At 38.5% G+C, this 18,256-nt stretch overlaps 1 protein-coding gene across 7 annotated transcripts in view; it reads right to left on the bottom strand.

Moving 5' to 3' along the window:
* LOC131685231 (DENN domain-containing protein Crag) overlaps positions 1–18,256 on the bottom strand; it is a 101,902-nt gene that overhangs the window by 20,505 nt on the left and 63,141 nt on the right. For all 7 annotated transcript variants that reach the window (XM_058968812.1, XM_058968816.1, XM_058968813.1 and 4 more), the window contains 2 exons: positions 10,397–11,160; positions 10,206–10,312 (listed from right to left, as the gene is read on the bottom strand). In XM_058968812.1, coding sequence (XP_058824795.1) covers positions 10,206–10,312; positions 10,397–11,146 — 857 coding nt within the window. In that variant the 5' untranslated portion in view covers positions 11,147–11,160. The remainder of the gene's footprint in view (positions 1–10,205; positions 10,313–10,396; positions 11,161–18,256) is intronic.

Here is an 18,256-nt window from a genome sequence, read left to right as displayed (position 1 = left end):
CGAATGGATCTTCGTAGAATTCCTCTCATGTCTACTTCTAGTACATAGTATATTTTTTCGTTTTAGTGCTAAATGCCGCCCAAGAAATAATTGCACTACGCAGGAAACATCGTCAAAAGTAAATTCATTATTCAAGTTTGGGAAATAGTGAATTGCAATATATCAAAGTATATTTTGCATAAACGAATAAACTTCTCTAAACACTTTCATGCCGAACTTTTTTCGAGGGCACATAGGGTTTCAAAACTATTTTTCCTTGAAAACGGTCAAGAAACAAAAAAACCTTTTTTTCATAAAGATAGGTGCTTTGCTCGCAGTGCTAGAATCTGCTCAATTTTCTAATACCTTCTAATGCTCAATACAAGTCTCCTAGAATATTTACAATAGTTCAATTGCGTGGAAAACGTTGTCGAAGGCAGTCTAAATTGATAGGTTTAATCAGTGCGCATTAATATTGCAAAATAATGATGGTATATGAAAGTTTCCTTTCATTTTGTCGTCAACGTAAATTGATCTGGCAGCACTGCTCCACCGGAATCCGATCGGATAAATTGCAATAACTTCAGTTGTAGAGCTAATACTTGTAACTGTTAATGCTAAAATTAAAGGTAATTGTCATATTTATTACCCTTACTTGTTTTTGTGAGCAAATCTAGCCTAAATAAAAAATATAACTGTTTAAAAACGTTGTTGTTCATAAACAACATTGGCATGAAGGGATTAATAGCATTCATTCAGCCCAGTAGTGTTGGCAATTTATCTTTCGAATTTCATCAACTTTCGTTTCATGTTCAGATATACTTTTTTATTCAAAACTAGCTAATAACCGTTACGCGTTGCTGCGACTTTCAACGAAATAGGAGGAAAACACAATTTGTTCCGAAGCGCCATCTGGCGGGCAGATAATCCCCAACCAATGACACACAAACACGCTCCATAACAAATGCCTACTATGTATAAATTTTGACGGCAATCGGTTAAGCCGTTTAGGAGCGCATAAAATAATACACATACAAACATTGACTTTTATATAGGGGAGAGTGGGTACGCTTGATCCCACTTTTGTTTTTTTCTAATAACTTTTCAACGAAATATAAATTTTAATTGCAAAATTCGTCATCTTGTAGTCAATTCGAATTGTAAGAGCTATGAATAATGTGTCAGTCCGAATACTATATCCTGTCAGCAATATGAACAGTTTTTAAAATCATGTCAAAACGAGGTTTTTGTGAAAACGTGTGGTAATTTGATCCCCCGCCTACTAGGGCTAAAGAAACAAAGCACACTATGACCTATAGACACGAAAGTTCAGTTAACCACCTGTCCTAACAAATTAACTAATGATACTACCTTTTAAGATGCACGACATGCTTTAACCACAGTAGAAAGTCAAGACAAGTATTTACGGTAAATCAGTGCTGTTTAACTGGTTTTTCCAACTTTCAATAACTTATACCATGATTTGTTCACGGAAAAAACAATTAAGATCAATTAATAGAGCCCGGTACTTTATGAAAATGATGCTTTTCTATTTCTATACATTTCGAAGATGTTTTAGAGAACTAATGATAGGGATCAAGAATACCCATTGTCACAGGGATCAAAGATACCTGTTGTATAAGGTGAACAAAATTTAAAAAAACGTGTTTTTCTAGACAAAAGCCCTTAGAAAGTAATCGTAAATGAAAATATTCATAAATAATTAGTTCGACTATCTCATACAACCGCTCAAAAAAATTGTAAAAAGATCTTCGAGATGTATTTAAACACATATTTTCTAAAATATATCACAACTTTTCCAAACTAAATGTAATACATCAGATTTGTTTTTTAAACATCATAAACGAGCAAATACTTGATTTTCTTTTTATATTGTTATAACTTTATTCGCATAGATTATGAGATATGGCCAGGGAATCAAATATCCCCAAGGATCAAGTGTCCTCACTCTCCCCTATAGATAGATAGATTGTCCAGTATTTTTCGATTTACTAAATTTCCAGAAAGTTTGGCATATTGTAGTCTTTGGGTATAAAATTGGCTGCATTTGCTCAATACTACTTTAAAACTGACTTTGCGCAACGACGGAATGTCAAATCGGGCAAATACACCAGCCTCCTGGCAACCCTATAACATCATATGGAGTTTGACAGCGACCTACATGTATGGGGCATTATAGCTATAAAGCCCCAAACAAAGAATTATGTTCGGCACTATACACGATATTCAAGCGTTGTATACACGATATTCATGACGTTTTGCACCTTGTGGGATGATTTAATACCATCTTAGGGTGCTTACAGAGTGGCGGCGAGAAGCTGAGCTGGAGCTGGAACTGACATTAGGATGCGAGAAACCTGCCTGCAGTATATTAAATGGAGCCTGTCAGAGTGAAAGCGGGCAGTCGGCGCAGATCCGCTCGGCTTTCACTCTGACATCACCCATTTGGTTTGCAGCGAGCAGGTTTCTCGCATCTCGCATTCTAATGTCAGTTCCAGTGCCAGCTCAGCTTCTCGCCGCCACTCTGTAAGCACCCTTATTCAGAAAATCAACATTTAGTAAATAATTACAGCTTTTAAGCATTCGATTCAACATCAATGTTTTGATTTTTATGGCAGTGATGCTGGCTGTACAGAGACGTCGTCCTTGACAGGGGGCTGAAATACACCGTAAAATCAGTGCTGTTTAAGAGGAAAATGATGATTTTGAAGGCAATTTGCGAGGTAAATTTCCTGGTTCAAATACCAGTGTTGACATCGTTTACTGCCACTGCAGATTGTTTGCCAGATCATTTAGTTTTTATTTTTCTACTGCATTAAATTAATTGGCGGTAAAATATACGGTACACTTGAAATCACTGTGTGAACTATCCCGTGTAGTTTTCCAAGAGCGTGATGAGATGATGTCGAATTCATGCCATGTGCGAGTTGAATTTTTATACGCTTGTTTGGCAAAATTTTCTGGTTCACTTCTATGTTCAAAAACCTGAGCCCTAGTGACCTTAAGACGGTCTTGCTAATTTTATAAAGCATTCGCCCTACTATGGATGGCGTCCTTAGAGGGGGCCAACCGGACAAACAGCGCGCTATGGGCCAGCGCAGGTGAAATGAAGTTGTTGAATGTTGCGGTATTTATCAACACTAGCAGCATTGCAAGCGAATATGATGCTATTACAATGTTTCTGAAGTAGTTTTAAAGAATTAACTACTTTACATAGACAAGTGAATATAACAGAAGTTGTATAACATTCCACTGACACAAACTAAATGAGCAGGACTTTCACTCCATTAACATGGAGCACCAACAGAACACTATAGTTTTGTGAAATTTGAAATCTTAATTTCCATCCATGCGAGACTTTGTAAAATTAGCTGACGCTAGGTGTTTGGAGGCTATGAACGGAGCATTTTTCCAGGATCAAATTACAGGCCGATCAAATTACTGAGCAGACGATTTATTAGGGAATTGAACCCGCCTGTATCCTACAATATTCGAAGAATTTATTTGAATATTTGTTCCTATATATTTATTTACGATTGTTGGAAACTCGTAAAAAAAACACCGAAAACTCGATTTCCAAAAGATTCGATAGAAGTTCGTTCGCGTTTGACAGCGAAATGAGTTCTTGTAAATTATAGCCGCAAATCTTGAACTGGAGATTCGTAACATCAGTCTATTCAGTAGACTCTATATCAAGACCAGTATACTGAGGAAAAAATTTTTAGGGGCTATGACCTGGTTAGTCTCAGGCATTACACATCGATCATTTTGCACAATCAAGTGAAACACAGATGCTTTTATGATCTGTTTGCATCCAAAAATATAGTAAATATAGTAAGGATATATTATATTTATTACATTTCCTGGTTGTACATCAGATTATCATGATTTAATCTGTTCTACAATATTCCGCCACGTCACTCGGTCAGTTGCTGCTTGTGTCCAACCTCTCAGATGCCCGATACTCGCCAGGTTCTGCTCCACTTGGTCCAGCCACCGGGAACGCTATGCTCCTCTCCGTCTTGTACCTGCCGGGTTGAAGGTGAAAACCAACTTGGTGGGGTTGTTGTCCGGCATCCTCACAACATCCTCCTCGCCCACCGTACCCTTCCAGCTTGAGCTTCCTTCCGGATACTTGGCTCACCATAGAGTCGCGCAAGTTCGTGGTTCATCCTTCTTCTCCACACGCAATCCTCCTGCACACCACCGAAGACCGTTCTCAGCACCCTTCTTTCAAAGACTTCGAGTGCTTGCAGATCCTCCTCGAGCGTTGTCCACGTTTCGTGCCCGTAGAAAACCACCGGTCTAATCAGTGTGTGGTACATGGCGCATTTCGGGCGGTGGTGAAGCTTCCTGGACCTCAAAGTTTTGTGGAGACCATAGTAAGCACGACTTCCAGAGATAATACGCCTTCTGATCTCCCGGCTGGTGTTATTGTCCACAGTCACCAATGAGCCTAGATAGATGAACTCGTCAACCACATCGAACTCGTCGCCGTCGATCGAAATACTACTCCCCAAGCGTTCCCTATCGCGATCGGTTCCGCCAACCAGCATGTACTTCGTCTTAGACACATTTATCTTCAGTCCTACTCGTGCTACTTCGCGCTTCAGTCGGGTATACAGATCTGCTACCGTCGCCTTGTTTCTACAGATTATGCCCACGTCGTCAGCGAAGCACACGAACTGTCCGGACCTCGTGAAAATCGTTCAACATGCGGAACCCGCTCTTCGCATTACACCTTCCAGAGCAATATTGAACAGCAGGCAGGACAGCCCATCGTCTTGTCTTAGTCCCCTGCGTGTTTCAAACGGACCCGAGAGGCCGCCCGAAATTTTTACACAACGCCTTACACCATCCATCCTGTCAGCTTCCCAGGGAAGCCGTTCTCGTCCATCATTTTCCATAGCTTCACACGGTCCACCGTGTCATATGCGGCTTTAAAGTCGATGAAAAGGTGATGTGTCGGGACCTGGTATTCACGGCATTTTTGGAGGATGTGCCGTATAGTAAAGATTTGGTCGTATATTGATCTGCCGTTGATGAAACCGGCCTGAGAAATCCAGACAAATCCATTTACCAGCGGTGATAGGCGCCGGAACAGAATCTGGGATAGCACTTTGTAAGCGGCATTTATCACCGTGATCGCTCTGTAGTTTTAACAGTCCAATTTGTCGCCTTTCTTGTATATCGGGGTGATGACCCCTTCCTTCCACTCTTCCGGTAGCTGTTCCTGTCCCAGATTCTTTTGATGATTCGGTGCATGCATTCCGTCAGTTTCTCCGGATCCACCCTGAAGAGTTCCGCTCCTAGACCATCCTTACCAGCTGCCTTGTTGTTCTTGAGCTGTTGTATAGGCTCGTTAACCTCATTCATAGTGGGCGCCGGTACATCCCCGTCGGCTGCGACACTGACATAATCGTCCTCCTCGAACGCCCGATTGTCCGCCTGCGCACCATTCAGATGTTGATTGTAGTGCTGCCTCCACCTTTCGACCACCTCACGTTCATCCGTCATGATGCCACCTTCCTTGTCTCTACACATTTCGGCACAAAATCGTTGCGAGAGTCATTCAGCTTCTTGAAGAACGCCCGCGTGTCCTGAGAACGATACAGCAGCTCCATCTCCTCTCTCTCAGACTCTTCCAGGCGGCGCTTTTTGTCCTGAAAAAAACGAGTCTGCTGTTTTCGCTTCCGTCGTTATGTCTCCACGTTCTGACGAGTGGCTTGAAGCAACATCGCTGCGCGTGCTGCATTCTTCTCGTCCAATATCTCCTGGCACTCGCCATCGAACCAATCGTTCCGTCGACTCCTCTATACGTATCCCAGGACGCTCTTCGCAGTGCTGTTTATGGTTGCTTTAGTCATGGTCCAGCAGTCCTCAAAGGGAGCATCAATGACCTCCTCCTCCGGTGGCAGCACTGCTTCAAGATGCTGCGCGTACGTTGTCGCGACGTTGGTTTCTCTAGTCGGTCTAGCTTATACCGCGGTGGACACCGGTATCTTACACTGTTCCCTACGGATAGTTTTGGACGCAGTTTAACCATCACCAGATAGTAGTCCTGGGTCGATGTTAGCGCCCCGATAGGTCCTTACGTCGATAATGTCCGAGAAGTGCCGTCCATCAATCAGAACATGATCAATTTGCGTCTATGTTTGTTGCGGTGATCTCCAGGTGTATCGGTGCAGGAGGCGGTGGAAGAAGATGCTCCTTATGGCCATGTTCTTGGAGTTGGCGAAATCGATTAGTCTTAGGCCGTTCTCGTTCGTCTGCTGGTGAGTAAGGATAGGTGACCACATTTTTGCTCGTCAATAAATTTATTAAATCTCCCGTAATATTTGTCGCTTGTTTCGTATTATTAAAGTTTTCACTTTGCGTCAGGTTCTAGGCCCTTGCCCAAATGTATATTCCTGAAAAAGACCCAGCTGTTAGAAAAATGAATTTCGAACAAGATTCGTAAGCGAACACTTCACCCTCCTGTTAAAAATCAATCACATTGAACTCGGTCCCACCATATCTGATCTTCTTTCGAATGAAAGATCATCTAAACATTTTGAAAGTAACGGACGCAGAAAATTTCAGCCGTGACAGATATGTTCAGAATTGTGATACCCTGTTTAAAGCAAGCATGATGACACTACTGACGACCAATATTTTATGTAATACTAACGCATCTACACGCCCGCCCACAATGTTGCAAGCGAGGGTGTGGTCACCGATTCGAGTTTGTGCATGCATGCATCTACGGAAGCAGGGGGTTGACCTATTCAAGCTCCAGCGAGTAAAGATTTTAAATGTCAATCGCACAGGACGGGTATGGGTATGTGCCTTCAAACTCGTATCGGGCGACCTTTGGTGGGACAGCACTGTCCAATTACGTCATGTTCTACAAGACCCGTCTGCCTGTTCGGTTATTTGTACTGCGCACCATACATTGCGCTAAATGCAAGACCACAGTAGCAATAAGATCCGGGGCACAGAGAGTCATTAGAATGGCTTTTGCATTGGGAATGCTGAAAAGTGTGCCTATTGTGGGGAGAGTCCACATGATCTATTGCCATAATCCATTCTCCACAACAAATCTGTATGCTCTCTTGGCTCAGGAAGAGTGCGACTCTGACGATCCTACTGTGGGGACATCTGTTACTGCTCCTAGAAACTATTGGCAGATTTCATTTTTTGTAAAGACTAAACTTTTTTTCTTGAGAAGCCGCCAAATATAACAGCTCGAAAAAGTGCTTTGACAAACCCGAAGTAAACAGCTTCTGGTCTTTAAAAATTTCAGATCAAACAATGATTTTCCGGCACTTTCCGGAACAATAAAAATATGGCTCAATATTTCAACCATGGACTCAACTTTGTGCAGGATTTGTTGGGCACTGGCAACTTTGTGTTATTGCGTAACTCCACCCGGCACTATGGAGACTTCAATTCGCATTGTGCGGCATAGGGTTATCTTCTCGATGATAATCGATCTACTTTACTCCACGATCTTTACTACAGCTTCAAAGAGATGGCCAGCTTCACTGCCCTTAAATCTGGTCTGTTCGATTTAAGTTTCTATAACATTTACAATAATTTTCACATGGAAATTACACACTTATTTTGATTAATTTTGTGACATATTCCACTTATTTAGTAAAGCAGATCAAGATTCTCCCTGAGCTTAGCGCCGTTGGCAAGGACCAACTGCACGCTACGAGCCTGAAGGCATATATTAAACAAAGACAGTTATCGTAAGGAGCTGAAAAGAACTACGAAAAATAAAGTCATAAATCAGTCTCGTCAAATCTTACATTTATTGGTTATTTTACAAATATGCTTGCTTATGGGCGGCCTTGCGACAGTTAACCGCAACATTGGCTATAACTGGAGAGAAGATATTCGTAAGCTTTTTCTTCGTTTTCGATCACCTGATTCGCGAATTTGGTCACAAAATAATAGAAATAGCTCCTGCGTTTGAGGTTAGTTCAGAAATTCTCGATTGTCCGGAGCTGGGGAACTCTACCAACAACCTTTGGCCCAATGCGTAGGCAGCCACTTCCAGCAGTTTTGCGCGACACAGAGGAAACTTGGCCTTAATCCCACTGCTCTATCATCGATGTTACGTTACGGAATATTGTTTGTTTAGGGACCATTTATAAATAATGTCTAGCAGAAAAAGTCTGAAATACACTTCCCCTCCAAGCACATTGCTAATTGTTGTTGGTTTAATTATAACTATCCCTACTTCACCAGTACGTCTCAAATTCATTTTTAGTTTTTATCTCGGTAATTCATGTTACGTCAAGCTTTTTCCGAACTGTCAATACGCGACATCGTTTATGAAGGGTCCCTTGGTGATATCTTTAGGGAAGACAATCTAATGAAAAATAGGACTGACATTATTTCAGTGCGATTTTAGCACCTTGTGTCACATTTTTATGTTTGTTATACATACTAAGAATACCAAAGCATGTGATGTGATGACCGGAGAAGTAACTCCCCCCCTCCTGCTTCCCCAAAAAAATGAACCACCTTTGTTATTCGACTAATTTCTTTTCAGACCTTATTTTATTGCAAATAAGTAGTAATCTTCATTTTACTACTTTTAAAACGCACATATTTTGTCGAATGTAATTTTAAATGTTTTCGCCGTCCAGGCATTGTAAGAGAACACGTATCCGTCGTGTTATGCAAATCTAGCTGACATTTCCTTGGACTGATTGTTTAGTGTTTATTTGACCAACTAGGGCACTAATCCCAAGGGCATCAATGTGCGTGGGGAATGCGCATGATCTTATCTGAGTGGACTGATGACTGTTGAATCATGTATGAGGACTGACAACTGATAGCAACTTTTTGTGGGACAAATTCATCGTTTGGAGTTTCCAGTAATTTCAATGGAATAGTAGTTTCCTCTACTACTGATTTGTTTAATACTTCTCCTCCATCATCAAAGCCGTATTTTATTTCAGACCTGTCTTTTAAATCGAATGTATTTTCATTTACATAATCAGATGCGCGTGGGTCTGTGCTTTCTGATTCGAACTCATTCGTATGTTATCCGGATCGTCATATTTCATGTACTGCGGATAAATCTAGTCGTACTTCCTGAACCTCTATGGCTTCTTCCGGTTTCTTCAAACACCCCATCTACTAAACATTTTACGTCTTCCAAATCGCAGCAAAATATCATTCTAAATTGCCTTAAAATTTTCACCAATTTGCTGGTGAAACTAGGCTAAAAATATTATAGCCACCTAACAACGTGATGAGAAGAGCATTCCAATCTTGTGATCCTCGGATCATTTCGACAATTTGACCGTATATATCAGGTTAGATCTCTGTTTTAGCAATACTCCCTCAGCCGTCTGTTTGGAGCTCAATTTGCAGTAGTTCAGGAAACAATTAAATCACTCTCGGTGTCCGGCTATCCAGAGTTTAAAAAATATCTCCTAAGACCCAATGAAATCAAAAGTCTCTTTTTTGTCGCTTTATCTGTGAGATAATCGGAAGCCCGAAAACGCTCGATCATTTGTATTTCAAATTACAGATTCATTGAAACTAGAGCACCGTGAATAGCCAGGCCTCTGAGACTCCTTGCCTTTTTGAGGGTTAAGTTGAATATTCGCGTCCTCGGATACTAACCAAGCCACTACATAAAAAGATTCATTTGTTGGTCGTACTGCCTGCTTGTGGTGAATTCTAGACCATACCTGTCCTTCAATCTAACTCAGTAATAATTACGAAAGGGTCACTGAGTCGGTGGCCTTCCTTTAAGTAGGTATCACATCATCACATTTTCTATACTATTGTAAGTATCGGTGAAGATGGTCGTGGCCGGCAATGATGATTCTCATGCTATTGGTTTATTGGACTTGAAAGATAGAATGCTCGGCCCGGAACATTGATCGTACAAGCACGATGAGTTAGACTACCTATAGGCAACATGATAATCATTAGTATGCAGTCTACGAATAGTGCCGTGCTTCGCAACGCTAATGTTGAAATAATTTTGGAAGTATTCTCCCTTAAAAAGTACCGCTGAATCGCACGGACTCGCGACCATTGAATTTCTAGACATTATGTCAAATAATACTGTAAAGAATTATCCACAAATTAGTTTCGTAAGTTTTACTTCCGTCAATTCAAAAGAAAAATTTGATTTCATCGGTATTGCAAATAACATAATAAAATAAATTCCTGCAAGTTCCCATACTTACTTGAAGTCTTCGTAGAATGTTAAGGCTGAACCGTACACCTTGTAGGTTCCATCGTTGACGGTTAGCACGAATGTGCTGAATATTGGTTGTATTGCCTTACGTTTTTGCTGAAATAAGAAAAAGACTCTCAATCAAAATGCCGTTCTCGGTGACTGACCATCGTCAATTCAAATTTGTCATTCGTAACATACCTTTCCATCGCCGCCGGGCACATGTGGCCACGCCTCCAATGTTGTGCCCATCGGCAGACAGAACAGCGGAACACTCGGGCAGAGATTCAGTGGAAAATCGTTATGATCCACCGTGGGATAGCGGTGCAGAATCTCCGGCTGATAACTGATCAATTTGGGACGGTTCATTGATTTTTTGTAGCACAGATACACATCACTGCCCATGATGCCCTTATTCAAAGTTTTATGAATCATACAGAAGGCATGCGGTGGTTTTTCCCCCTTGGACGGAACTACCACGCAAAGATCCGTCACTACCAGCTCGTTGCAGGGCATGTCTGTTTTCGCTCTCCGAAAGGTGAGAAATGTTTTCGCGGAGGAATTATTCACATTGGCCAACCGGTCACCGGGCGTGTTGAGAACAATTTCGGCATCGGACATGATCTTTTCCGCACCCTCGTACAGGACACCGATATCGACCAGCGGTGGTTTGTCCTTCCCCCGGCGGTAGTACACGAAGCAGGCCACCGTCCGCACCGAACCGTAGTTCAAATCTGCCAACAGCCCGGTCGGTGTGTTCTCCAGGATTTCATAATCAGCCGGTATCTTCTCGCCCAGCGAGGGAAAGAACACTCCGATGTCGGTGATCGGATCGATGGTGACGGCCGAACGCAGGTGGGACGAATCGTTGAAGATATTCTCCTTCAGCAGCTTTGGGTTTTCGGGCATGCCGGCCACCACAAAGTAGTCGGCCACCCGCCGTTCGTCCATGGTAGGACGGCGATCTGGGGACAGAGAGATAAGAGAACAATATAAATTTATGGGATATTTCAGTGCTATTTTATGAGATATCGTCGCTGTTGTGCTATCTTATGACAAGCGCCATTTTGTACATTTCGAGAAAAACGATTTTTAAAGTTTGAGATTAAATATCTTGAAACTTATAAATGGTATAAACAATTCAAAGAAGACAAATGATGCTTCTATCTATTCTGCATTAATCTCTCAAATATTACGAAAATCGGTTAACTACATTGCGAGTTTTCTTTAAAAATGTAAACAAAAGTCGGTCTGATACGTGTCATAGGTGTGTATTGATGACAAAATTTGTATGGCATGTCATAATCGTGCATGGAAAATTTTCCATAGAAAAAAATCATCAATTATTAACTTTTATTCATATCTTTGGCTTCATTTGGTCTATAAACAATCGGTGAGAAGAATTTTGAAGGAAATGAGTCAGGGAATCTAGAAAAAAAAGCTATTTTTGGTTACAGTGTTGCCAAATATGCTATATTTCCAGTTTAAAACTTAAATTGCATTTTTCTCACAGTTCGTGCATTTTTTTCGAAAATGATTATTCCATTGTGTTTATCAGATAGTTTTACATATAAAAACATCTCATACATAAAGATAATTAGAGCCAATCCCCAGACACAGTAATTTGAAGCAAAAAAATAAAAATTTCTCAGCACGTTTCTCGCTATATCTCAGTAACCAAGCAGAATGTCAAAATTCTGTGAACGCCACTTTGTAGAGATTTTTTAGGCAAGTAATGTGGCATATCTAACTCAGTTTACCCCAAAATGGCGTTTGTCATAAGATAGCACAACAGCGACGATATTGAATTATAGCTTTTTCATGTTTCGAATAAGAGCATGACCGGGTTATATGACACATTCATATTTTTAACCGATTATCTTGTGAGTTTATAGCTCTTCCAGCTAATCGAAGCGTGAATCGCGTAACCGTCGGCGGGTACCGCGGAAGCGCATTGAAAAATAACTTCCTCTCGTGGATTATTTATTTTGTCCCTCCGCCGCGCCGGTGCGGTGTAGACACAACATCGCATAATTTAACATATTAGCTGCTATATCGGGAATCTCGGTCCCGGCCATGGGTGTCATCAAATCTACACCTAACGATGCGGTCAGAATGTTAAATCAAGTTTGATTTACCGAATTTTTTTGGGAAGTCGATTCGTGGTAAAATCGTTTCCCCAGCTAATTTCGTCTACATTTCCGATAGTTATTTCTTGGCGACATTCCAACTACGACACTGTGGTAAATAGAACGACAAATACACATTACACACGTGGTGCTCCGTCATGTCTCTTTCACTGAGGAACTCCGGATATTAGGCTGAGAAACCCGGATGAATGCAAATGAGTTAATCAAATTACGACACATTATACCGCGTGCTGAAGGGCAATGACAGGTGACGAATGGTTTATTTTACTGGTATCGGTTCGGGGGCTTTTGACACGGACTGTATGCGGGCTGTTGTGCTTCCAATTGGTTATGGTGCAACCCATCCATTGAGATATGGAATATTTTTTTCGTGAAACCAAATGGTAGAGTTGATGATGATGATGATGGTCCCACCTCATACCCCCACAAAGGTGTGAGCTGAACGATTTATCTAGAAGATAATTAATATTTTAAATCATGACAAGACCAGTTAACAAAAAAAACGGACTGGTTCAATTTACAGACATAGCCTTTCCTTCAAAAGAACGTAACCAGATATATTTCGAATATTCCATCAACAAGCAGGGTCCATCAAGAAAATTTCCATTCCGGAAAGATACTTGATAGAATCGGGAATTGAACCCAATAGCTTCCATTTCTGATAATTCTCTGTAAGACTCCTCCCGCCTGACCAAGACATCGGTACTACCACCTGCTAAGGTGAGAAGTGACGAGCCTAGTGGCAGTGCAGAGTCTAATCGAGTTATATCATCCACATCAGGCCCCTTTATTGAAAGTTGCGTACCACTAACCCAAGGCAATCCAGGGATATTCCTTTCCGGGAATACCCTGGATTGATCAGGAATTGAACCCGATATCTTGTTTTATCAGAAGAAGTCACCAAGCTCCACACTCAACGAACCAACTCCGTTATTGCCGCTATGGCAGCAATAACCGAGATTAACTCTATTGTCGACCAAAGCCAGCAAAGCAACTCCATCATCAAATCAGACCCTGATCACAACAAAAGTCTAAAAGCTTCAATTCAACCCGATGAGCTCTTAGTACTGGTCACCATGTTCGATTTCAAGTTAGTCTCTATCTGCTTATCGCGCGCGTGGCTCAGACTTCTGTAGACATCTCATTATTTTTTTAAAACTATAATAAACAATTAACAAAAATCCATCATCATCATAGCGAATATAATAACTTAGTGTGACTAAATGCAAATAATAGAAGAGAAAAAAATGCAATCTTCGTGGTATTACATAGTTATTCAAATAACTCCAAAATATGAAAATTCAAACAATCTGTCTACAAAGCAGATTTTACGTGTGAAATACATAGTGTTTTGAACTCCGCTAATGTTGCCGCACGTTTAATATGTCTAGGCATCGAATTGAAAAAACTTATTCCTTTATACAACAAGGAGTTCTGTGATCTACTAAATAAAAAGTTAGGTGTTCTTGCATCAGACGCGTTTCTAGTGTTGTACCTATGCACATCACTTCCTCTTTCAATTCGATCACACAAATATCGAGGCAGCATTCCATTAATAATTTTAAAAATGAACACCATTGTTAAGTAATAAATTCTTTGCTTCACAGAGAGCCATTGTAATGCGCTTAGCATGAAACTAGAGGAAGTGTATCTGTTACATTTTAAAATTAATCGCATGATTCTATTTTGCAATCGCTGTAACCTCAATATTTGTGTTTGATTGGCAAGAAACAAAATGGATGGGCAGAAGTCAATATGTGGTGAAACAATAGATTTATATAATAAAATTTTACTACTAATTGTTAAATCATTTTTCAGACGACACAATATACCATACTTTTTAGCAATCTTTTTGATGACATTGTCGATGTGAGACTTAAAGGTTAACTTATCATCAATGATTATTCCAAGATATTTTAATTCACTAACGCGATCAATAGTCTCACCATTTATTTCAACGTTAACGTCAGGCCTAGTATTAGCCGAAGAGATAATCATATATTTAGTTTTAGCAACATTTAACTTTAATTGTTTAAATTTTAACCAACGAGCAAGAGTTAAAGACATAAGGGGGTTTTTATTGAAGTTTGTTTAAGTTCATCCATAAATGATGTAGTATGAATTTGGATCGGTACTTTCCAACAAGGGTGCTATTGCTTTTGATTGAACTGGAAGTTGGTCACATAAAAAATTCAAGAAATGTTCAACGGAAAACCAGAATGTAACCATAACGGTGAGAAAGGATGCTACGAAATAGTTTACTTAGCGGATAGGAGAGCAAATTCCGTCCACAGTCATGTCCAACTCATACGGTCTAGAATTCTGTGCGGCGACTCTGTCTCCGTGAAAATACCGAAAACTAGATAACGCTCGTGAAAGTCATACATAGTTTTTTTAGTTGTCCTACCGGAGCTGTAGAGTTACCCAGTCAAAAAGGGCAAGTAGCTGGCTAACGGGGGGCTATTTGCCAACTCGGATGCGTTAATTACCCTTCAATTTGCCAGCAAATTGCTGGCAATTAGGGGACAATTTAAATGCAACATTTGGGCGATTTGCCGCCGTCATTTTTTGCCGCCCAACCCGCGCTTAAATCGCCCACGGAACGCGCCATTTAATCGCCCTTAATTGCCTAATATGAAAATTTAAAATAATACTTATTTTCGGATTCATTATCTACTCACATATACATATACTTACTAGGTCATCACCACCAACTTATAGGAAGAATCAAAGGTGAAATTGGTATTGCACACCATAACTTATCACAATCTGACGTCCATTTAGGTCAGAGATCTTGTTCTCAGGGCCGCCGAGAGGGGAGGGGGAACGGGGTGTTTCCCCCGGGCCCGGAGTCTTGGAGGGGGCCCGGACTTTGAACAGAAGGAATTATTCTGTCAAATATTTTTTCAATAACAATTTATTTGAAAATTCAATTAGAGTTTCAATGTTGGTATGATTTAATTTCCTCCAATTTCTATTATAAAGTTAATCTACATTATTACATTATAATATTTATACTGCATGAAACACTAATCAAAGGAAAACATTGAAATTTAGAACGTTTTTGATTTTTAACGCGCAGTGGGCAAAAAAAAACAAGATCTTTTATTTGTGAATTGTGTTTTAAAAAACTGAAATTTGTTTTTTATTTCATACTTTACAACAATTATCATAATTTTGGCCAACTATTTAAAGAAGTAAGTTAAAGTTAAAAGTTCTGGGCTTTCAAAATTGATTTTGAATCGTATTTAACTAATTAATTCGAAACGTTCAATCTGTGTATGGATTTCAAGAAAACAGTGGTTTTTTTAATGATTATTACAATCGCGATTTTTTATTTAATCAGGACGACATGTGACTTCTATTTCTACTTATTTCAATCCATCATGGCTGCTAAATGAATCAAAATAATGTATTAGAAATAAAAAAAAACTCAGTAACCTTCTTTTAGAATGCTCGACTGGTCAAATACGATTTGTGAAACTAATTCTTAATAACTCCACAAATCAAGAAAGAACATAAAAATCCTCGAAGAAAACGATCCACAGTAATTTTTCGTATTTTTGTTTCAATACGAGAACCCGGCAGTTTTTGCCATCTTTAACAAGCTATCTCAATTTAAATGAATTTTTGTATTTTTTCTTTTGTTTCATATTTGCTTTTTTGTTTCTTTTCCCATTTCATCCAGGTTTTGTATTCTTTCCATTTTCTTCATTCAATCTTATGTTACTTTTTTATATATTTTCCCCCATATTTTTCTTTTTCTATTTTTACCATTTTTGTGTCTTTCTTAAAATTTGTCCCATTTTTTGTACTTGTCCCAATTTTTCAATTCGTTTTGTTTTTTTTACATTTTTGCATTTTCTCTATCGTTTTATTCGTTTCATTTGTATTCGTTTTTTTAATTGGTTTCATTGAATTTATTTAATTTATTTAACTCAACTTTTATTTTCTATTATTTCTTTGTATTTTTTCATATCTTCCAATAAACTTATTTTAGTATTTCTGTATCTTCCTTTTTTCCATATTTTTCATTATAGGTTTCTCTCATTTACTTTTTTTTCTTTCTATTTTTTAGTTTTAATTTTTTTTTGCGTTGTGAAATTTTCTGTGCTCCATTTATCAGTTTAGAAATTTATGCTTTTCTTTTGCATGTATATTTTCAATATTCACCCATTTTTGTTTATTGGTATGCATTTGCTATTTTTACACATTTAAACAATTTTGAATTCCATGTTTTCTATTTTGTTACTTTTTCATATGGATATTTTTCTTATTACTTTATTTTGATCTTTTTGTGCTTAGTGCATGTTTTCGGTTTTCCATTCCATCAAATTTTATTTTTTCCGCATTTACTTTTTAAAGATTTAATTATTTTTTAAATTTTCTCTTGTTTTCTTCTCGATAATATTCTTGTTTTTTTTTCAATTTCTTCTAGGATTTTCATTTCTACCCATTTGGATTTGACATGTTTTCTATGATTTCACTATTGTCTGTTTTGGCCTATTTCCACTTTGTATTTTTTCTTCAATCTATTCCCATTTATTTAATTCTTCTTTGAGAATTTTTTTTTTTGATTTTTCATGGTTATTTTATTTTTTTCATTCCATTCTTGTACTTTATCATTTCTTCTGTTTTGATACATTTTTAACAACTTCTTAATCTCCTGTTTTTATGCCTGAAATTTTTAAATGTGGTACTTTAATTTTTATATTTCAAACATTTTGTATAATTGATATTTTTACGATTATTTCAGTGGTTCTATTTCGTTCTTTTCTATATTTGTTATTGTATTCTTGTATTTATATTTTTGCTGTATTCATTTTTCTTCCTTTTTAATTTTTAATGTTTTCCATGTTCATGATATTTTATCTTTAATTTCGTTATTTACCCGTTTAACACTATTTTACCCATTTTGCAATATTTTTCTATTTCTGCAATGCTTGTCTAATTTTCTTTCTCACTTCCTTCGTTTAGTTTGATTGTCTTAATTATGCTTTCGGTTTTATTTTGCTATTTATTCAAATTGTTTTCACACATGCAAGTTTTTTAAAAATTTTACATTGTCTGAATTTTGTCCTTTTTCTGTTATTTCTTCGTTTTGGATCTTTTTCTTTATTTGATATTGTCAGGTTTTGCCTGTTTGCATATTTTTAATCTTTTTCCATTATGTCATTTTGTAGCTTTTTTCTTTTGTTTCATTGTGTCTATTTATTAGTTTTTCCTCGTTTGTTCCTTTTGTTATTTTTCTCTCTTGAAATTCTATTTCCATTGAATGTTGTTTTTGTTTTTATTAAAATTTATAAAATTTATGTTTTGCTACTATTTTCGCAATTTTTCCAAATTTATAAATAAAGAACTCGTGATAAGCACCTGAATCAGTTTTTCCTGAAACCAAAAAAATCAGCAACACTACCGAATAAATGAGAAGTTGTATTTTCAGAGACTGGCAATGTTGTAGTGCACCCACTTAGCCGAATGTGTTGTGTTCTAGGTGGAACCAGACAATGATTCGAAAAAATCCATGCAATACCGACTTCTGGATAAATTTGAAAATATTGATAAATCGGCTACTTTCAAAGCCATTCCAAATTTAGTAGAGCTTTTTAAAAGGATTTACGATAAAAATTTGGTCGACGTAAACTTGACGGATTTCTTTGCATGAAACTCAAGAAATTCGCATTTTTTTCTCATTTGCCTTCGTGCAGACTTTTCTATTGGACATTTGCTCTTGGACAGTGTCGTCCAAGCAAGACAAGAAACACTGGAAAATTTTGGTTTCCTATTGCCTGAATTCGAAGTACTTGCACGCCAAGTTAGTGCAACCGTTAAAAGTTACCAAATCAACTATCATAATGCAACCGGGAGGAGCAGTGGCCGATATTTTCAAGCATATGAAGCTGTCGAAGAT

This window comes from Topomyia yanbarensis, chromosome 2 (genome assembly GCF_030247195.1).
Source record: "Topomyia yanbarensis strain Yona2022 chromosome 2, ASM3024719v1, whole genome shotgun sequence".
In the NCBI taxonomy this organism is placed as follows: Eukaryota; Metazoa; Arthropoda; class Insecta; order Diptera; family Culicidae; genus Topomyia; species Topomyia yanbarensis.
The sequence above is the reverse complement of the archived record's forward strand: the minus strand, read 5'-3'. Positions and strand labels throughout refer to the sequence as shown.